At 48.2% G+C, this 22,363-nt stretch overlaps 1 protein-coding gene across 5 annotated transcripts in view; it reads left to right on the top strand.

Annotated features, from left to right (window-relative positions):
- The first annotated feature begins 15,862 nt into the window (after positions 1-15,862).
- MCRS1 (microspherule protein 1) overlaps positions 15,863-22,363 on the top strand; it is a 10,101-nt gene continuing 3,600 nt past the window's right edge. Inside the window, exons 1-9 of one of the 5 annotated variants that reach the window (XM_067009235.1) lie at positions 15,874-15,971; positions 16,460-16,733; positions 17,140-17,259; positions 17,768-17,906; positions 18,272-18,410; positions 19,025-19,183; positions 19,334-19,443; positions 20,359-20,467; positions 20,740-20,878. In XM_067009235.1, the coding sequence (XP_066865336.1) occupies positions 17,250-17,259; positions 17,768-17,906; positions 18,272-18,410; positions 19,025-19,183; positions 19,334-19,443; positions 20,359-20,467; positions 20,740-20,878 (805 nt within the window). In that variant the 5' untranslated portion in view covers positions 15,874-15,971; positions 16,460-16,733; positions 17,140-17,249. Of the gene's footprint in view, positions 15,972-16,137; positions 16,174-16,288; positions 16,734-17,139; positions 17,260-17,767; positions 17,907-18,271; positions 18,411-19,024; positions 19,184-19,333; positions 19,444-20,358; positions 20,468-20,739; positions 20,879-22,363 lie in introns of those variants that run through there. The other 4 variants (XM_067009234.1, XM_067009237.1, XM_059080628.2 and 1 more) reach the window with 4 other exon arrangements.

Below are 22,363 nucleotides of genomic sequence, written 5' to 3'. Positions count from 1 at the left end.
GATGCAAGCCCGGACGGTTAATCTGGATTCAGGGAGATCTGCCCACCAAGGGCAGGGGCCAGAGTACACACTTCCTGTGTCCAACCGCCCAACAGCTATCTTTCCAAACATTAATAATGACCTCATTTACTGTACCACATCAGACAGAGAGATGCTTACCTGCCTCATTGGCCATGAGCTTGGGTCCCCACGCCAGCACCATTCTAGTTCTCTCAAAGGACTCCACACGGCGTCTCAGAAGATCACGACAGAAGTCTTTCCTTCCCATTTGCTTCCTGGGCTGCACATGAATTGCTCAAGAGGTCTTTCTTGCCCTAGGCCTGGGGGTTATTCTCAAGGAGAGCTAGGTGCAGGTATGGAGTGATGAGAGAGACCAAAAATCTCAGGATAAACTGGGCCCTTTGGCACTGTCATTTCCTTATTGCCTTTAAGAACTGCCCCTGGGAAGAGCAGCTGAGGGGAGGCGGGCAGGACTCAGTGGGCCAACAAGGGACTTTTCTGGTTAAGAAGGTTCAACTCTGCCTCTCTTGGCTTGAAGATGGCAATATTGAAGACTCAAGGCTCTTTCAAGGAGCTTTCTAGATTACTAACTCCAGCTGCCTCTTGTGGCCGTGGCCCTGGCCCTGCCCCAGTTAAAGATCTTTGACAGGGATGGGAATTCCCTGGCAGTCTAGTGGTTAGGACTCGGCACTTTCACTGCCAGGGCCCAGGTTGGATCCCTGGTTGGGGAACTAAGATCCAGCAATCAATCAATCAATCAATAATATCTTTGACAGGGAGAGGGCACTGATGCCTGCCAGTGTAGGCCTAACCAGAACCAAGGCTGCAAGATGCTGGTGCTGCCCTCATCCTCTTGACAGGAACTTAGGAAAGACAGGGTGGCGTGGCAGCATCAAAGGAGTCTGGTCCTTGGCTGTGGTTCCGCTCTGAAGTGGGCCTGAGAGTGTTAGCTGGACATCAACATTATAGCCCACCTAGTACATAGATACCTGGTTTTCAGTTCCTGAAGAGTTTCCGTGTGTGTGTGTGTGTGTGTGTGTGTGGTGGTGGTGGTGGTGGTGGTGGTGGTGGTTGTTAGTTGATTTGGATACAGCAACAGAGCTGAGAATAACCAAAACAACACTGGCAGAATTTAGTAACCCAGAAATCAACTGGGGCCGTACCCTGCTGAGATTTGGCTAAACTTGCCCCTGCCTCTAGCAGCCCCATAGTGGTATCTCTCCTCTCTGAGCTCCTTCTGTCCCTCTGCATCCCTGCCAGTGCCTGGGCTCTGCTCAGCATCTGTTTCAACCTGAGGCACCAACCCCGCACACGTGAATATTTGCACATAAATAACAAGTATACACACTCCACTTGACCCCAAACATTTCATGATCTTGGTAACTTTCTGAAAATTTAGCGGAGTGATAGGGAAAGGGATTCACAGTAAACAGTACCAAAGAGCAGCCTCCTTTCTTCCCCTCTCTCTTTGGTTTAACATGCAAAATTCAAAAACTCCCCCGTCTCTCATGCAGAGCTGTTCCACCTACACCCAGGCCGCCACTGGGATCTCAGCTTCAGACTTAAGCACTGATCAAAATATTGTTCCCAGCAAAGACAGTTTCTCCTTTCCAGGGGAATTTAGGTGAATACAATTTTCTTCCCCTTTTTCAAACTCTACACAAGTTTTTTCAGTTTATCACACTACCAGGTGTAGAGACCAAGCCCTGCTGCTTCTGTCTTCTTTATCTGCATGCCAGGTTGGCACCACCTACCTGTGTGTCAAGCTGGTCCTCGAGATTTTAGTGTGGGTGCTGCCTACATTGTCTCAGCATCCTGCTACCGTGGCATGAGAATCTGCCGCTGCCCAGGCTACTGCTGCCCTAGGGTAGTGGCCGTGCTGCTTTCTTTGTGCATTCTCCATGCGTGTGCACTGCGGGAGACACACTGCTTCCACTCCCAAAAGTGCACCCTCTCTTTGGCCGCCTGCCCCTGGCCCACCTCAAATCTGCAGGTCCACCTGTTGTGTGGCTCCAGGTCACTCACCTCTTCAAGATCCTGCTGACCTCACCAGCTCCCCTGGCCAAGTTGTCCAGTTCACAGCACCAGCTAGTTTCATAACTAGGGCCAGCCTCGCACCGACTGTCCCATTCTCCTGGTCTGCCTGGCATTGGCAACCTGTCTCATCAAACTCCCGCTGGGGTGTCCTCTCAGCATGTGGGGAAGGGCTATTAATCTTCCCTCTGTGATTTGGGACCATGTCCTTCAAAAACCAGCAGACGCCCTTCTCCAAGATCTTTTTCTGCTTTGTCTTGCAGGTGTCTTCCCTGGGCCCTCTGTCTGACAGGTAAGATAGCTATGTGCCTGTACACACCAAGCGCTGTCTGCACTTGGAGAAGTATCTTAACTCAACTCTAACTGCCCTGCCCTCCCTTGCTCAGAGCCTATTTCTGCACAAAGTACACAGTGGTTCACGTGTGTGTGCTGAGATGCAGTGAGCACGGATTCACAGACTTCCAACGTGGTGCCGACAGAAGAGAGAGCTTATAACTTGGTTTCTGGGAAGGAACCAAGATGGGGGTGGAGAGGAAGAAACGTGGATGGGTAGGAAGAAGCAGGAAAGAGTGAGGGGAGGAAAGAGGGAGTATTCTGTAACGTGAAACCGGAGGAAGATTCACAAGAAAAGAAGCAGAGCCCCTGGGATGTGGCAGAAATGTTGTGTTAAGCAGTTCCACATCTGGGTCAGTCTGGGCCCAGCCCTGGACTGGTCTCCCAGAGACGACCAGGGAAGCTCTCGGGTGGGCTGGGTGGGTACTCACATCTCAGGGCCTTGTTTCAGCTGCTCCCCAACCGGTAACTGTATTAACTGTTTCAGTGCCTCAGTGACCCAAAGAAAGGAAGGCCAGGAACACCCAGAGGAGTCAGCTGAGCTTGTTTGTAAAAAGTCAAACGAGTCCTTCCCCGGAACCCTAAAAAACCAGAAGGATGGAGACAATCCCAGTCTTCGCTCCATGCCTTAGCCAGTGATTCTCAAATTTGTTCCAAATGCAGATTCCCAGCTGGTGTTTTTAAACAAACACTCTGGGTACTGCTAAGTAATCCTAGAACTTTGAGAAACACTACTTTCCTCCTTCAGTCCCCAAACTGTACATTTTAAATAAAATAGAGATGTGTTTATTTTTAAAATTTTCTGCCTCACTGCTAAAACCCACACCTCCTCAACTCACTCATTTTTGGAACCAGGTGCATGACCACCTGGCCACTGACTTAGACACCACAGAGGATCCCCCCAGTGTTGTGTCTGCCCTCCGGGAGCCGACCAGCCAAATCGGCCATAATTAGTGCCTGGCACACAGCAGGGCTCAGTAACTCTAAAATCAATCAGAGACACAGACAAATAAGTAACTGATATACTGATGATGAGCGTGAAACTCAGAAGATAAGAACAAAAGAAGATACTGAGTACAAGTCAGAGCCAGGTGTGCCTGGGTGTGGGAGCAAAGGTGAGTGCATCACTAAGAAGTGAGGACAAAGATGGAAGAAATAGAGACACGGAGGTTCCACATCTAGATGGTGTGGGCTCAGGAGGCCATCCCTGTCCGTTAATTAATTGTCTTAATTCAGGGAAGACACTACTTTGGTTGGTTCATACAACTTACGAGCACCACGCCATCCTCACTCTCCCTCGCACTCCCCTCCCCCTCCTCCCGACTAGCCAGCCCAGACCTAGGGACCAGGCATGATAAAAACGTTAGCTAGGAAATTACCCTGTTCTCAGAGGCCCCACAATCCAGTGATTCTGTTTTTTAGGAATGGAACACCCATCCTTGCGCCCAGCTTAAGGTTGAAATTCTGGAAGGAAGAGGAGGATGTAGGATGCAAACTGTTGGCCCTTGGATGATGCCAGAGTAGGATTTAATTTCTGAGCCACAGCTCAGAAATCACAAGGAAGCCTGGCGGAGGGAGGAAGGTGAGAGGCATTTCTGATGCAGGTCACACACGTGGGACAGCTGTGTCAGGGAAGGGCCATGTCTAGCCTTTCAGGCTTATTTTCTGGAGGCCTCACCCCATTGTAGCCAACATATTAAAATGCGCTCATACTAAATGTATTGCTTTATAAATAATTTGAAGGGATTTTTATAACTTTGCTTTGGAAATTAAATGACTGAGTAAGTTTTTTTAATGTATAGTTGGCTGTGATTTCTCAGCAATCATCATGCATAGAGATGAAATCTAACTAGTTTTGTAAATAAGATGAGAATATTCTGAATATTAAATTTGACAGACTAATGAAACTGACATTATGTTTTATAAACATTTAATTACATATATTTTTGTATTTTGGTGCCAATGACACTATTTATTTATTTTTACGTATCTATTCCTTAAGCCTGAGCATGTGGGATCTTAGTTCCTTGACCAGGGATCAAACCTGGGCCCCCCATAGTGGATGCGTGCAGTCCTAACCACTGGACTGCCAGGGAAGTCCCACCAATGACATTTTTAAAGGTTTCATATGTTTCCATAGGCTTTTGGCACTGTGCTTAAATTAAGGTGCCCAGCAGCTAAACCTGCCCTGGTGATGGAGGACTTTGACTTTTTGGATATCCTCTAGCAAGCTCTCTGGCAAACAAGCAGAGTGTCTGATAGATGGCCAAGCTGCGTTGAAACCCAAGGAGATATATATATATATAGTATATGGTGTTTTTCTGGTAATGAGGTTATTTAATACTATACAAGAACCTCATTTTTTTTTTTCAGAGCAAAGTTGATGTATTTGGTCAAACAAGATACTGCCTCAGAAAAACTTGGGGAAGCCAGGGCATGAGAAGGGGTACTTCTTGGCGTATTCCTTCAAGCCAGATTTGGGAGTTGGCCATATCTCTGCTTATATGGCTCATGGCCTCAGGGTTCTCCAAGATGAGGAATCAACACTAATGTGAAAGGGGGCATGAGAGAAGGGTCTACTTTAGCCCTGACTGTGACCTTCAAGGAGGCATCAGTGAAGTGGAAGGGATAAAAACCTTTTGTAAACAACCCAACCAAAGAGCCAGGGAGGTGAAAGCCATGCAGGGTCTGGTGTGTTCCATGTGCTGGGGAGGCCAACTTAGAAAAAGTCAGAAAAAGAATGAGCATGACTATGATTGGAGGAGTCATCTTCTTTAAAATATATATATATATGAGCATGGCTAAGATGAAACTATCAATTGGGGACTTTGAGATAGCTATATTTACCATGTTAAAGGATCTAGTCTAGTGGAAAAGGTGAACAACATGCATGAACAGATGGAGAATTTGTGAAGAGAATAGGAAACTGTAAAAAAGAAATGGAAAAACGGAAATGCTAGAAGTGAAAACCTTAATATCAGAGATGAACAATTCCCTCAACCAGTTAATCAACAAACTGGACAAAAGCAGAGGAAAAAAATCTGTGAGCTTGAAGCTAAGTCAGAAGAAATGAAAAACTGTAACATAAAGAGTAAACAAAGGAACAATTGAGCAAACCCCAAACTAAGCACCAAGTTGAGTGGGACAATGACAAATGGTCTAACACACATAATTGAAGTCTTAGAAGGGAGACAGAATGGGGCAGAAGAAATATATGAAGAGATAATCACCAAGAATTTCCCAAATTAATGAAAGAGAACAAACCACAGATCCAAGAATGTCAGAGAACCCCAAACAGGATAAACACAAAACACACCTAAGCACAGCATAGTCTAACTGCTGAAACCAAAGATAAGAGAACATCTTGAAAGCAGCCAGAAAGAAAAACAAATTACATAGTAAAGTAAGAAAGAAGTCTTCTCATCAGAAACTTTGCCAGCCAGTTACTGAGGCCTGGCTGTATCCCTGCCTTATAGGTCTACAAGATAACCCAGTGGTATTCCAGGACATTCCCCTGTTTAGGGGCTGATATCAGCTTAGGTGGGTTTCAGTTACCTGCAGAAACAGTAATGGGCTGGAACTGAGCAGTGGCTCAGCTAAGCAGTGTCCTCCAGGGCATGGGCTCCAGTTCTCCACAGTGCCCACCCTCCTACTCGTGTCACACCCAGCCCCCTCCTCTCTTTACACACACCAGGCCCTGAGCTGGCTGGTGGCTGCATCACCCCCTTAAAAACTATTGGCTGTGAGCTGGGAGGAGGCCGAATAGGTAGAGGCTAGATATACTAGTTGACTGGCCTGAATGCCCCTCAAGGTAGGCCCTGGGATCTGACTGTTGCCTCAACTTCTTTCCCCAGGGGACTTCCCTGGTGGTCCAGTGGTTAAGAATCTGCCTTCCAATGCAGGGGACACAGGTTCTATCCCTGGTCAGGGAACTAGGATCCCACATGCCACAGGGCAACTGAGCCCGTGAGCCACAACTAAAGAGAAGCCCTCACACTGCACCAAAGATCCCATGATGCAGCTAAATAAATAAATAAATAAATAAATAAATAAATAAATAAATAAATTTCTTCCCCCAAAGGTGACCTAACCTGGAACAACCAAAGCTGAGTCCAGCTGGCATACCTGTCAGGGCTCTGCTGTCTGCTGAGGGGATGGTCGTCGCTATTAGCAGTAATGTCTGGGGCGGGAGGGCAGCTGCCAATGATTCAGGGTCTCCATGGGGGTCAAGGGGATTCAGGTTTCCTCGCTCACAACCCCCATTCTAAGAGTCCCTGTGTAGGCCTCTGTCACCTCACTTTCAGAAGAGAGTTCCTTTACTCCAGGAGCCACAAGGAGGCAGCAAAGTGCTTGTTTAAGGGCCTCGGCTGGCCCGGAGAACAAGAGGGCCAAATTAAAAGTATTGGAACCGCTGAAGGACTGACACAGCTGAAGCTGGGTGGAGTTCATCTGAAAAGGTGCTTGGCTGAGTGAAGAAAGCTAGTATGGCAAAGGTAGGGGAATGAGACAAGGGATTCCTGACCCGTCTTTTGGACATCTGGATCCTGCAGACAATTCTTGGTGGCTTCAGCCTAGGGCCTCTTCCTCCTCACTTGACCACTCACCCTCAGCAGGATCCTCAGCTGTGTAGTTCAGAGATCTCTCCTTGTAAATGATTCTTCAGGCAACTATTTTTTAGGAACTCCTCCAGAAAGCCCTTCCTGAAGACTTCTTCAAACATGTATCACGTCCTCATTCATTCAACAAATACCTATTGGGTAACTAATACTAGGCACTATTGTAGGCATTAGGGATACAGTACTGAAGAAAATAGTTTTTTTTTTTTAAAAAGTGATTTCGCAGAGCTTACATTCTATTGGGCAAAAATAGACAAATAAAAAATTAGTAAAATACACAGTATGTCAGATGGTAAAAGCTGCCATGGAGAAACACAAATTTTAACGAGGGGTAAGGTACCAGAATGTAGAGTTTACCTTTTTTTTTTTTTTTGGCCACACCACTAGGCTTTTGGGATCTTAGTCCCCCGACCAGGGATCGAACCCACGCCCATGGTAGTGAAAGCGCCGAGTCCTAACCACTGGACTGCCAGGGAAGTCCCAAGGTTACCATTTAAAACAGGGCATAAAATAGGCCTCACTGAAGTGACACTTGAGTAAAGACTTGAAGGAGATGAAGAAGCGAGCCATGGGGAAGGGTGTGCAGGCCGAGGGAACAGTCTGAGGTGGGAGCATGCCTGGCATATTCAAGGAGTGGCCATATCTCCATTGTGACTGGTGCCAGGTAAATGAGTGGAAGGAGAAAAGCAAGGAAAGTGTTGGAGAATGACTGGGGGGGGGGCGGACAGATCACATAAGGCCTTGTAGGCCACTGTAAGGACTTTTTTTTTCACTCTGAAAGAATAGGAGCCATTTTTTACTCTGAATAAAATGGAAACCATTGCAGAATTTTGAGCAGAGAAGTGACATAATTGGACCTCACCTTCAAGAGCATTGCTCTGGCCGTAGTGATGCGAACAGACTGAAGTCTGGGAGGTGGGAAACAGGGAGACCAGTTGAACACTGACAATTCCTTTTCCATTCAGGAAAGTTTAGGAAATGAGCGCAAATGCTATTCCCCCTACCAAGATGCCTCTCCTAATCCTCCCTAAGATGCCCCCTTCTCCTGGAGGCTCTCTCAACCTTTGTTCATGCATCTCTTCCAGCAATGGTCAGTCTTGCCTTTGTTCTGGGATTATTGGTGGGCTGTCCTCATCCCCCCAGATCTTAAACTCTTTAAGAGCAGATGCCCAGTTGCTTTCACAGCTGTAGCTGCCCCCAGTACAGAGTGCTGTGCACATAGTAGAAACCAAGTCAGAATTTTCTCTAAGGAATAAGTGATCCCATCCCTCTGTAGTTGAGCTGCCTTGCTCTTGCCTCTGAGGCTTCTTCCGGGCTGTGTTTCTGCCTGGAGAGCCACATCTCTTTGTGTTAAACGCTTAACCATCATGACAGCCCTAATTCGGTCTGTTAGCCATACTAGACGACATAGCTTGTCAATGGCCTGCAAAGGCAGCCTGTCAGAGATGGCAGGAAGCACATACCAAACACTGTTTGCCAAAGCCATTGGCCTCTCTGGAAGCTACTGAGAGCAAATTAAATGAGTAATTATTGAGTCCTTAAACATTTATTGAGCACCCACTGTGATGTTATGCTCTGTACTAGGCAGTAAGAGTATAAAAGTCAATAAAACAAACGTCTAAGGAGCTTACTGCAAACATAGGGTACACACCACATGCAAAGCACTGTAGAGGGAATAAAAATAAATAGAACTAGGTCCTTGTACTCCCAAGGACTTACCCTCCACCCATCCACCCATCACTTATTGAGCAATTACTTAGTGCACTGTGTGAAGGCTGGATGTAATGATGACACTGAGACACAACCCCTTTTCACAGTCCAGTGTGGAGACAGGGTAGTAAATAGGGGGGAGCTGGCATATGTAACAAACACAAACACAGTACAGGGCAGGTGATGTAATACAGATGCAAAATAATTGGAGAACAGGAGAAGGAGATGTTCATTGCAGTGAGGGTCTGGAAAGGCCTTCAGGTCTAAGTGGAATTTCAACATAAAGCTGAAGGATGGACAGAACTAACGCAGGTGGCAGGGGGGTGGGGAATCCGGGGGAATAAATACTATAAGCACAGAGCATGTTTACGGGCCAAAAAGTAGTCAGTGTAGCGTAGTTCATGGGTAAGAAGCCAGGTGTTACAGGAGCAAAGCTGGGCTGAGATTGGGTTTGGATGAGCTTGAAGGCCAAGCTGAGGATTTTCCTCAGCAGTGGAAAGCCACTGATGATTTTCAAGGAAAAGAGTGATGTTACTAGATATGCACTTTAGAGAGGCATCGTGGCAATGTGGAGAGGTTAGAGAATGGATGCGGGGAGACCAAGCAGAGGAACAGTAATGAAGATTTGAACTAAAGTAGTGTAAAGACCCAGCTTTGAATGGATTTACTCATTCATGCCCTTATTTTGTTCACAGACATCTCGATGATGTGCAAAACCTTGTATTGACTGAAGGTAGGGATGGTGCAGACAGGGAGAAGACAAAAATAAGACCCAGTTTATATCCTTAAGGATATTATAACCAAGTGAGAGACATGGACCACTAAAACACTACCACAGTCTTCCCTTGCTTCTGTCATGTGATACTTGGTTTCCCTCCTGTTCCCCACACTCCTCTAGTAGGAGTGCACAATCTTCTGCCTGTACTCCAGGGGTCGCTTCAGGGCCTGGACACTCTCCTCTCCTCATGCCTCAGGATATCCCAAGATGACTTCATCTTCCCATATGGCTTCAAACATCAGCTATATGATGATGATTCCCTAATTTATCCCTAGTCCCAATCTCTCCCCGGAGTCACAGAGCTGTATACCCAAACACCCAACCAAGCATCTCAACTGATTGCCCACTGGCACCTCCAACTCAATTCATCCAGATAAAACTCATCATCTTTCCTTCTTACCCAAATGAGCTTCTCCACTTACGCTCCCTATCTCAATACATAACCATCACCCTCCATTTACTGCCAAAGCCAGAAACCAGGGTATCATCAGTGCCTCATCTCTTGTACCCCTAAACCCAGTCTATTATCAAACCCTATCCAGTCTACATTTTATGTGTTTTCTCCTTGGTGACTGCCCTACTTTAGGCTACTGACTGATCTTCCTGTCTCTAGTTTTACTTTGTCAGTCTATGCTCCATACTAAGGCAGAGAGATCTTTCTAAAATCCAGATCTCATACCATGCCTGTTTAAAAACTTTTTAATAACTTTTCATGAATTTAATCATGGCCTATAAAGATTTGTGTGACAGCTCTTCAGCCTGGCTATATGATATTCCATTGTATGGATGGACCATAATTTAACTAGTTCTCTAGTGATAGTTGTTTGAATTGTTTGTAAACTTCTGCTACTGTAAATAATGCTATAGTTGAAAATTTTATCTATAGTTTATTTTGCATGTGTGCAAGTACATTGGATTAGAAATTATATTCATTCGTAATTTTGGCAAGTACTGACAATTTACAGTACTACCGGTAACATATATGAGGGCCTGTTTCTCCATAACCAGGCCAAGGGCATATTGTCAAACATTTGGATTTTTTTGCCTGTCTATAGGTGAAAACTGATATCTAAATGTAGTTTCAATTTTCTTGTGTATGAGATTGAGCATCTTTTCATATGTCTAAGAGCCATTTATCTTTCCTTTTATGTTAACCATCCCATTTTGTTATTGGATTTTTGTTCTTTTTCATATTGATTTGAAGGGATTTTGTATATACCGAGCAAATTAGTCCTTTTGTCTGTGGTATGAGCTGCAAACATTTCCCCCAGTTTGCCATTTGTCTTTGTTTATGGTGTTTTTTGCTCTGCAGAAATTATAGATTTTTATGTTGACAGAATTGTCTTTTTTAATGCTTTGGGAAACTTTGTGCTATTCTGAGATATTTCTCCACTACGACATATAAATTTATAGTTTTACTATTTTACATTTATTTAAACACAATTGATTCATATGGAGTTATTTTAGCGTAAGGACTAAAGTAGAGATACCACATTATTTTTTTTCAGGTGGCTACACAATTGTCTCAATACCACTTACTGCATAATCCATCTTTTCCCTACTGATAGAGAATGCCATCTTTATCATATACTAACATTTTAAATGTCTTGGGTCTATTTCTGGACTCTTTATTTCGTTCTCCTGATCAAATTGTCTCTGCTTGCACTAGTGTCCTCTGGATTTTACTATTTTAGATATTGTAGCTTTTATTGGTTTAATATTCAATAGACCTATTCCCCTTTCATTAACTTTCTTTTTCAGAATGTTCATGGTTATTCTTGATGCAAAAATTTCCATATGAACTTTATATTCAGGTTATGTAGTCTGTTGGTATTAGATTGTATTAAATTTATAGATTAGTGAGAGCTGACGTCTTCATGACAGTGAGTCTTTCAACCCAAAAATAGAGTATGCCTTTCCATTTATTCATGTCTCCTTTTGTGTCCTTCAATAGCATTTTTAGTTTTGGGCACCTAGATCTAGCACATTGTTAAGATTACTCTTGGTTACATTACATTTTCATTGCTATTGTAAATGATACATTTTATTCTCATATACTTTCTAATTGGCTGTTGTTCATTGACTTTTTATATATTAATTTGTACCCACTTTGCTAAAATGCTTATTTGTATTAGTTTTTCAGTTGATATCCTTGGATTTTCCAGTTAGGCTATTATATCATAAATAAATAATGGTAATTTCACCTCTTCTTCTCTAGTTTTTTCATCTCATTCCTCTCTCTTCTGTAATTAAGTAGGCTAGTACTTCCAAAGCAGTGTTAAATAAAAATAGTCACAGGGGCCATCCTTGTGGAATACCTAACTTCAGTGGGAATAATTTAGGTTTCCTCATTAAGTGTGATTCTGGCTTTCGGACTGAGATATATACATTTTGTCATGTTAAATAAGTCGGATGTTTCATAAAGTTTGTGATTCTCTACCTTGGGGATTGATATTTCAGAGAGATTCAGTCTGTGTATGAGACTCATCCTTTGCAAATGGTTTCTCCTCCCTTAGAGAAAAAAAAAAGTGTACAGATATCAAGTCGTGTTCGTGTTGACTTAAAATGCATTGTGAATCCAAAGGCAACTTTGTACTCGTCAACAGCTTTATTAAACTTGCCTTCCTAAGAAGGTATATTTGAGCAGACAGATCCTGTGTCCTCTGACCAAGTGCCCAGAAGGTAACAGCCTTAGGTGAAAGAAAAACTGGTCCTGCTCTAGTGGATGGGAGCCAGGAGGGGCTGTGCTATCAAAGTCTGGGTCCTAGGGGCTTCCCTGGTGGTGCAGTGGTTGAGAGTCTGCCTGCCGATGCAGGGGACATGGATTCGTGCCCCGGTCCGGGAAGATCCCACATGCCGCGGAGCGGCTAGGCCCGTCAGCCATGGCCGCTGGGCCTGCGCGTGCGGAGCCTGTGCTCTGCAATGGGAGAGGCCACAACAGTGAGAGGCCTGCGTACCACAAAAAAAAAAAAAAAGTCTGGGTCCTAGACTGACCACCTGGCAGGTGACGCCAAGACCCAAGCCCTAAGAACAGTACCAACAGCTAACATTTTTTAAGCACTTGCTATATATGACGTAGTTGTTTAAACAGTGAGTGATTTACTCCTCAGAACCATCCTACAAAGTGGGTACTATTATTTCCCCACAGATGATGGCAAACTGAGGCAAAGAAATATATTAACTTCTCAAGGTCACAAGATGGTAGGTGATAGAGCTAAGGGTTCAAGTCAGGCAGAGCCTGTATTCTTAACCACCATGTCCTAATCCCCCAGATGAAGGAGCCTGGGGCCCTGAGCAAAGATCCAGGAGAAACCACGATGATTGTGGCCTCCACAGTAAGCCACGTCTATCCCAGGGATAGTGCTGCACTGTGAAAGATTACCCTGGAGCCAGGGATAGTTAACTGGAGGTTAGATGACTGGTGCCATTGCTAACTTTTCTTTTTATCCACACTCTTCTTTTTGTTCCTTTGCTGGCTCCTCCTCTATCTTAACTTAAATGTTGGAGTGCCCCAGCCATGGGTCTTGGACCTTCCTATTCTCTGTCTACACTCTCTCCCTAGGCATTGGCATTATCTTCATGGGAATGATTCCCTAATGTATATCTCCAGCCCAGGTCTCTTCCCTGACTGGACTAGTGTGCCCACCTCTCTACTCAACACCTCCACCAGGACACCTCACAGGCATCTCATATTTAACATATCTAAACAGAACTCTTCATTTCTGCGCCTATACAAACCTCCTCCTCCCACAGACTTCCCCTTTCCCCTAGGTTTATTTAACATGCTTATTCAACAAATATTTATTAATTACCTACTATAGCAGTGAACAAAACAGACAAACCCCCCTGCCCTCATAGAGCTTATATTCTACTGCTGGGGGACATATAATAAACAGGAAAAAAATAAGTAAATTACATCACACATTAGGAGAAAATAAATGCTAATGAAAAAACAAAGCAGGGAAGGGATACAGAATGCAGGGGATGGGGACTGAAACTTTTAAAAGACCAAGTGAGAGGAGCAGGAGATGAGGTCATGACCTCATGAGCTTTTACTCCAAGGATGATGGAAGATTTTGAACAGAGGCTTGACATGAGTGGATTTCCATTTCTTTTAGCTGCTGTGAAGAAATTGGAGGAGAGGCAGAAAAGATGAAAGCTGGGAGACTAGTTAGGGAGCTCTTGCAATAGTCCAGGTGAGAGAAGGTGAATCCAGGGTATTTGGATCAGGAAATAGTGTTGGAGCTGGTGAGATATGACCAGATTCTGGATATATTCTAAAGAGGGGGGGTTGTCTCATATCCATCCAGGTACTCAGGCCAAAAATCTAGATCTTATCCTTGATTCTTCCTTTCCCCTCATATCCTATATTCAATCCATCAGTAAGTCCTTGTGGTTCTACCTGAAAAATATACATCAAAGTCACTATTTCTGTCTGTCTTCACTGCCCCCACAACCCAGCTAAACCACTCGAGTTTACCTCTCTCACTTGGATTGCTACAATAGCCTCTTCATCTGATCTCTCTCCTTCCTCTTTTGCCCCCCTACAATCCGTTCTCCACAAGTAGACAAAGAGATCATTTAAAAAATTAAATCATATCACAGGATGGATGCTTTTGCTTGTCATCCTTTAAGGGCTTTCTAATGCATTAAGAATAAGGGCCAAGGGGACTTCCCTAGGGGTCCAGTGGTTGAGACTGTGCTTCCACTGCAGGGGGCATAGGTTCAATCCCTGGTGGGGGAACTGAGATCCTGCATGCTGTATGGCATGGCAATAAATAAATAAATAAATAAAATTGTTTTAAAAAAAGAATAAAGATCAAAATCTATACCATGAACTACAAGGCCTCATGTGATCTGCCCTGATGACCTCTCTATTCTCATCTCCCTCCCTCTTTTTCTTGATCATCCTGTTCCAGCCACACTAAACTCCTTCCTCCTCCTCAAACTCACCAAGCTCTTTTCTGCTTTGGAGTTATGTTGTCCCCTCTGACTAGGTCATCTTACCCCAGCTCTTTGCCTAACTGCTCCCTTATCAGCTGTCAAATCTCAATTCAATTGTCACCTCCTTAGAGACCTCCCTGATAACTCTCACCTAGTATAGCTACTATGCTATATCTAGTATAGTCCATCACACCTTGTATCAGAAAACACAATCTTTCAGGGGAAATAAAATAGGTTAATACTCATTAAGCAAGATCACAAATGAATAGGGGACTCTTGAAGCCGAAGGCTATCATACACTTTCAGGGCCAGAAGGGCTAGCCTCCCATCTGACACTTGAATCGCCTGGCAATGTGCAGGTGATGTGTGCTTGACACCTCCACTGAGGGGACCACCCTAGCTTCTGGACGAATTGTATCTTTCTTATTCTGAGCCGCAGTATGTTTCTCTAAGGCTATAACCCTTTTGTGCCCCTCCAAGGAAGCATAAAACAAATAGAAACCCTCTTTTAGAGGACAGTTTTTCTGATTTCTCAAGACAGCTCTCACACCCCCAAACTCCCAACTTTTCCTGTAGTTTTGTCCTCCCATCGCCAGGGCACTCTCCTCTGAAGGTGCTTCCTTTGGTCGTGTTACCTCCCGGGGCCCACAGCTGCCTCCAGCCATCCAGGTGGGGTCGGGCTGATGGGAAGGGCACTCCTTCTCCCAGGGCCTCTACCTTCTAGAACCGCGGCCTACAACCCTCCCTCCATTCCTTAGACATCAACCTCCCTGCCCTTTCTATATACCACATCTCTCCGGCTGGAGGGAGCTCAACATCATCTCTCCGTATTGTGCCTAGCACAGGGCCTGCCACAGAGTAGTTTCTCTAAAACCTCTGGTGGAATCAAACAATCCATAGGGCTTCCCTGGTGGCGCAGTGGTTGAGAATCCGCCTGCCGATGCAGGGGACACGGGTTCGTGCCACGGTCCGGGAAGATCCCACTTGCCGCGGAGCGGCTGGGCCCGTGAGCCATGGCCGCTGAGCCTGCGCGTCCGGAGCCTGTGCTCCGCAACGGGAGAGGCCACAACAGTGAGAGGCCCGCGTACCACAAAAACAAACAAAAACAATCCATAATTGGTCCTGAGAATCTATCAAAGAGTCCTAGATGTCTCAGGAGGCTGCAAGATTCGGAAGCCGAAATCTAGTCGGCCGCCCGGCCCCACCCTCGGGCCCGCCCCTTTCAGCGTTGTTTCATCTTGCTACTCAGGCTATCCCGCCCCAAGTCTCGCCTTTCCCTTTAATCACTTCCTCCAACCTGGATCCTATAATCCCTGATGCCTCCCTATATGTTGTCCCAATTGGGAAAGACTTTAATTTCGGCTGTTAACAAAACGGCGACACCTTCGCTACCACGGCCACGCCCCCTTACCCACGTTACCAGGGCGAACCGGAAGGGGTTGCGCATCCCTTAGTTCGTAGACCCGGAAGTAGACGGGCCTCACGGAAGCCGGCTTTGGCCCTGCGGCTGCTGCCGTCGCCGCGGAGAAATTGTTGGAGCTGGCAGCCTAGGAATGGTGAGACCTCGCGGTTCGCCTCTGAGTGTTCTGAGCAGAGTTGGGGGTGAAATGGAGTTCCCCAGAGTGCCTCCGAGGACGATACCCCGTCAGGTTTGGGGCCCCGCCCCGGGAGCGCCCCGAAAATCTGCGCATGCGTGGGCCGCACCGGGCCAGAATCTGGTCCGAGAAGTTACGCATGCGCAAAGGTGGCAGGCCGAAGGTGGGGTGAGAATTGGTCTGGGAGTTGACTCCCTTCCCCCGCCACCGGCCCGTGGGGCTGAAACCAAGGCTGCGAGGGCATCGGGGTTCACTCGGTGTTTGCTTTTGAGTTGCAGGGCTGACTTCGTCACCACTCCTATCCCGAGCCCCTGAAACAGACCTGGACTAATCCCCTACTGTGGGTGTACCCTTGGGGGGAGAACGAGGGGCAGAGGGCCGGAGAAGGCAGGCGGCGCTGACCCTGCCTCAGTCTACCCGCGGAATCGGACCCTTCACCCTCTCCCCAGGTGGCAAGATTCCCAGCTGTATCAAATGGTACGGCGCGAGGAGCGCACCTGGGGGCAGGGCTGGAACGCTACGCGGAGAGACGCCCTGGTCAGAAGGGACGGGACTCACCGAAGCGGCGCGCTCCGCAGTCCCTACTACCTGAGTTCTCCGGGCTTAGGCGAGGCCCCCCCCTACCCAGGGCGGTTGATATTTGCTCAGTTCCCAAGCCGCGTTTTTTAGCTTCCACGAGATACCACCCACTAAATCTTCAGCTAGAGCTTCAAGTGAAAAAAAGTAAGACGGACTGGTTGGAGTTCAATCTCCGCTTCCTTTTCCCTGCTTTGGGCTGGGAGGGGAGCTGAATGGGCAGCTGACAAAGAAAAAGTGAGCCAAGAGTCCCTTGTTTCTTGCTAGTTTATAGTCAAGGCCCTTAACCTAGGGCCTGTGAGTAGAATTAGAGTGGTTTGTGAACCTAAAATGTGTACATTTTTCTAGGGTCCATAGCTTTTATCACTGTCTCAGAGATGTCAGTGACCTTCGAAAGGCTACTGGTTTATCAGGGTCATATTGGCAGAATATATCGTGTCTTTTCTGGTGTTTTCCCTAGCTTATGGGATCCTGGGGACCTGTTCCAGTATAAGGAGGTGAGGCTGGCCAGTTCAAAACCTGAGCCTCAGGGAGCCTCATTTCTCCTTTGCAGAATCTCTTCTCAGCCTCTAAGCTCACCTGGTCAGAATCCTTGGATGAACCTGTGGGACCCTTCCTTCTAGCCCTGTGGTTTGGAACCAGTGGCTTTGGGACTGTGAGAGGATGGACAAAGGTAGTATGAGGCCGGGCCAGCTCCCCAAACGCTCGGGCGCCAAGCATCTGCTGATTCTACCCTGTGCCTGGCACGTGTGTCTTTCGGTCCTGGCTGGGCATTGCCACCTCCCCCTGGGCCAGCACCACCCACGTACCTCTCGGCAGAGGCCACAGTTGACTGACTTGCTGTTGAGCTGACGCTCTTTGGCATGGCTGCATTTTGATGGCAGAGGGAGCAGTTATGCCCAGAGCCCGGGGTGTCGGCATCAGCAGTCTGACCTGAGCACCATGTGCTGCACGACATGACACGTGGCACCGGGAGAACTGCCCAGCGTGGAAGGTCTGGGCCCAGATGGGATCTGGATGGCCAAGGAACTCCCACCTTAAAACTTCAAGTGTCAAGGAAGCAGGGGAGGGACCAAGAGGGCTGGTAGGGGAAGGGGGGCCGATGAGGGGTCCCATGTGCAGAGACCTAGGGCTCTGCTAGGCATTTAGGAGGCCTGGGTTCACCACTTCTCTCTTTCTAGATTCTCAGGGGCAGCTAGATTCATCCTTGATGGCATCAGGCACTGCCAGCCGCTCAGAGGATGAGGAGTCACTGGCAGGGCAGAAGCGGGCCTCCTCACAGGCTTTGGGCACCATCCCTAAACGGAGAAGCTCCTCCAGGTACTAGGGTTTGAAGGGCCAGAGACTGAGACTGCTGCATGCCTTCATCCCTGTTGGGAATGGCTCCCTGAGCCCTTCTGGGGCCCAACTGTTGGCAGACCCTTGTGCTTTTCCTGTCCCTACTAAGTCCCTCCTCATGAGACTGAGAGCAAGGGAGGGAGATCCTAGGTCTTGGACAGGAAATCTTTGTGGTGCAGTACACTGCCATCTCAGGGGTGGAGCATAGCAGTTCCATGCCCCATCCACTGAGCCAGAGCAGTTAGCATCCTGCCTGCTGGGAACCTGCTCTACTTTGGGGGCTGGGTGTGTGTGAGTAGGTACTGGGGATGGGGCACAGAGCGTTCACTGGGTAGGACTCTTCTCAGGTTCATCAAGAGAAAGAAGTTTGACGATGAGCTGGTGGAGAGCAGCCTGGCTAAGTCCTCTACCCGGGCAAAGGGGGCCAGTGGGGTGGAACCAGGGCGCTGTTCAGGGAGTGAACCATCTTCCAGTGAGAAGAAGAAGGTGAGGATTGGGAGACGTGGGGAATGGAGAGGGGTGGGGGCCAGTGCCAGATTTTGTGTTTCCCTACAACCTTTGCCAGCTGGCAGGAGCCCTGCAGAGGAAGCTTGTGAGAGGATCAAGCTGCCCCGGCCCACCTCAGATGCCTCCCTCCTGGGAGCCCATCTCTCGCTACTCCGCTTTTCTTGCTGCACCCATCACCACCCTGTCAGTGCATCCTGTATCACATTCTGTGTGGGAGGCATAGAGCATGCATCTATTCTGGGAGCAGACAGCCTGTTCCGAGCATTGCTGGCTGTAAAAATAACCCCCAGGTGGCATTGCTCTGGCCCCAGACACTGTACCAGCAAGAGTGTTTTCCTGGTATCCTCCCCACCCACCCTCCATGCTGGGGTTGGGGGGGTGCCACCAGCAAAAAGAAGACCCCATATGGTCAAGGACTGTATAGAAGTACTTTGATGGGGGCGGGAAGGGGGAGGGATGGGCACCGCGAAGCTGAGCCCCCTGCCTGTGGCTTGTTGTCGGGTGGGGCTGGACCTGCCGCACAGTGTGCGAAGCTCTAGGCCTGAAGCCCTAGCTGCCCTGATGAGCTCACTCTGCTCCTGCCCTCTGCCCAGGTGTCCAAGGTCCCCAGCACCCCTGTGCCCCCCAGCCCAGCCCCAGCCCCTGGACTCACCAAACGTGTAAAGAAGAGCAAACAGCCACTCCAGGTGACCAAGGATCTGGGCCGCTGGAAGCCTGCGGACGACCTCCTGCTCATCAATGCCGTGTTGCAGGTAGTGCTTCCCACCACAGGGGTCGTGTTCGCCATCTCCCCGCAGCCTCCAGTTCCCAGCCCCCCATCTAGCCCAGCAGTGTCCTGTAGGTGGCACGGGAGGGTTCTTCCCAGCTCCGAGGCTGGGGCAAACCACTCTGGGGCCTTGCAGACCAATGACCTGACATCTGTCCACCTGGGTGTGAAGTTCAGCTGCCGCTTCACCCTGCGGGAAGTCCAGGAGCGCTGGTACGCCCTGCTCTACGATCCTGTCATCTCCAAGTGAGTGGGCTGGCCCCAGCAGCGGCGCGGTACTGGGGACACCAGAATTTGGCTCGTGAACAGAAAGAATTGTACAGGGGAGGGGCCTGGGAGGCAGGGCTCCTTGGGGCCTTGTGTCTTCTGAGATGATACTGGAGACCTGCCAGGCCTCAGGGGGAAGTTGCTTCCTGCTACCAACCCTGCTAATCCAGGCTGGATGTCAGGAGCAAGGACCTGGAAGCCAAGGAAGTAGCATGAGAGAAAACACCACATGAGTGCCAGGAGCCCTGTTCTACCACCGTGTGCATTGTGGTTTGGGGCGGTCACCTCCCAGCCTTCCCACAGTTTCTTCCTCCAGAAGAAGGAGTTGGAACAGAAGAACACCAGGGCCTCTTCCAGCTCCAACAGTCCAAATACACCTATGCACACACACAACACACACTCTTCCTTCTCAGTCACTTCGTTTGACATCATCAGAATTTGGTCGAATGCTTGACACCCATCTTCTACTCCACAGCCCCTGTCACCACTTAAGCTATAGCCACCGCCCTGATATACCAGGAAATGGGCAGGGCACAGCTTGGGAAAGAGGAGGTGGCTAGTGGGTGGCAGCTTTGGCCAAGTAAGGAGAAAGTTCTTAGGGCAGGAGCAGCAGCTGGTCTCAGGATCTCCCTCCGGACTGGCCTGTAGGTGGCTGTGCCCTTGAGCCTCTTCATGGGGTTGAACACAGGAAGCTGAGTTTTCTGAGTTGCCTGTTGATGTTTTCGGCAGACGCACGAGGTCACAGGTCCTGTGCTAAGCCTTGGGCTCTTCCTGTTGAGGGCCTGGATCTTTGAGTTCTGGATCTCAAAGGGCCCGTAGTCTTTGGAGAAGTAGGAACCCCAGATTGCTTGACACCCTTCCTTCAACCCTGCCCTCTATTTTCCTCCTGCCCAGGCTGGCCTGCCAGGCCATGAGACAGCTGCACCCAGAGGCCATTGCCGCCATCCAGAGCAAGGCCCTGTTTAGCAAGGCTGAAGAGCAGCTGCTGAGCAAAGTGGGATCGGTAAGGCTGAGGGCTGGTAATGCTGAGGGGCAGGGCGGGAGCCGGCTAACCTGGAAAACTGACTGCGGGGAGGCTCCACTGCTTGGAGATGCACGTACACCTGCAGGGCCTTTGTGGACAGGTCCTCAGGGAAAGCCAAGCCTGGCTTCCTGGGCGGCAGTAGCTATCACTTTTTCCAGCTCCTGCTGGGGACTGGGTCGGGGGCACGGATGGTACGGCAGAGACAGGAGCAAGGAAACCCAGATGCCCAGAGTGTGCTTCTTGCCCTCCAGACCAGTCAGCCCACCTTGGAGACCTTCCAGGACCTGCTGCACAGACACCCTGATGCCTTCTACCTGGCCCGTACTGCCAAGGCTCTGCAGGCCCATTGGCAGCTCATGAAGCAGTATTACCTGTTGGAGGACCAGACAGGTAACTGGGCCCAGGAGCTGGCAGAGTGAGGGTGCGTGCGTGTATGTGAGTGTGAAGGGGGCTGGACACAGCTGCCCTCAGGTGCCCTGTGACAAATCCCTCCGCGGCCCCCAGTGTCTTGTTCATTTCTCTTTGCTGCAAAAACCACTTCCTTCCAGAGGGAGAGAAAGTGGCTGGAATGGTCTTAAGATCATGGTGAGGGTAGCCAGAATTGCCTAGAATCCTGAACAAAAAGACTAAATGGCAGAGTTGTCTCCCACTTCTTGACTTTTTTGGGTTTTTTGACATGTTTTACCATTACATAAATAATAGTATATTCTTCACAAGTAACATTCAAACATGAGTAAAATGTGAAAGTCCCTTCACCGCTCACCCGTCGCCCTTTCCCACCCACTTTCTCTAAGGCTTTCTGCCCCTTCCCTCTCTCCACACTCCTTCTCACTGCCTCTCCTTCCACCAAGCATGTGTGCTGTGGGGCTGCTTTCAGGCCATCCCCAAGTCCCTGCAGGGACTTTAACCCAGGCCGCCTGTCTTTCTCCTTTCCCAAGGGCCAGAAAGCTTCATCTTTTCCCTCACCAGCAAAACTCTCACTCTCCTAATAACAGATACTAGGAAAGTGGTCTGATTAAACTGCAGGAAGCTCTTCAGTTAGATTTGGGTTTCAGAGTCAGACTTTCACAGTCCAAGCACACTTTACTTTTACTTCCTAAAGATTATTGCATGTTGGCTACTATGTAGTTGTTCATAGTGTTCTGAAAATGAAGCTTCAGTTCTGCCTGTCACCTTATTCGCTAGGTCCTGCAGCTTCTGGATAATAAAAGATTCCTACCGGAGGATTTTAGGAAATCTTGTCAGGGGAGGCCCCATCTTTCCTTCCTGAGGATCTCTGAATTTACTGCCCAGTGGGCAGCCCTCTTTATTCCAGATCTCTGCTGCTTCCTCAGGCTCAGCTATCACTGACCTCCCGCAGAGAGAACAGACACTGGATAAAGTTTATTTTTGCTGCTGTAGCTAGCTCCTTTGTCACTATTTTAAAAGTTACCTTGTGTATATTTGGTTTTTTTGTTTGTTTGTTTTTAATGTTTATTTTATTTTTGGCTGCGTTGGGTCTTCATTGCTGCGCACGGGCTTTCTCTAGTTGTGGCGAGCGGGGGCTACTCTCCGTTGCAGTGCGCGGGCTTCTTGTTGCAGTGGCTTCTCTTGTTGCGGAGCTCAGGCTGTAGGTGCACGGGCTTCAGTAGTTGTGGCACATGGGCTCCGTAGTTGTGGCTCACAGGCTCTAGAGCACAGGCTCAGTAGTTGTGGCACCCGGGCTTAATTGCTCTGCAGCATGTGGTATCTTCCTGGACCAGGGCTCGAACCCATGTCCCCTGCATTGACAGGCGGGTTCTTAACCACTGCGCCACCAGGGAAGCCCCTATTGTGTATATTTGTTAACGTAAAGGTGTAATTTTTCTCTTCGAGGGTTATCTTACGTGGATATTT

Source organism: Kogia breviceps, chromosome 12, assembly GCF_026419965.1.
Source record: "Kogia breviceps isolate mKogBre1 chromosome 12, mKogBre1 haplotype 1, whole genome shotgun sequence".
NCBI classification, from domain to species: Eukaryota; Metazoa; Chordata; class Mammalia; order Artiodactyla; family Physeteridae; genus Kogia; species Kogia breviceps.
This window is presented reverse-complemented; position numbering and strand designations above follow the sequence as displayed.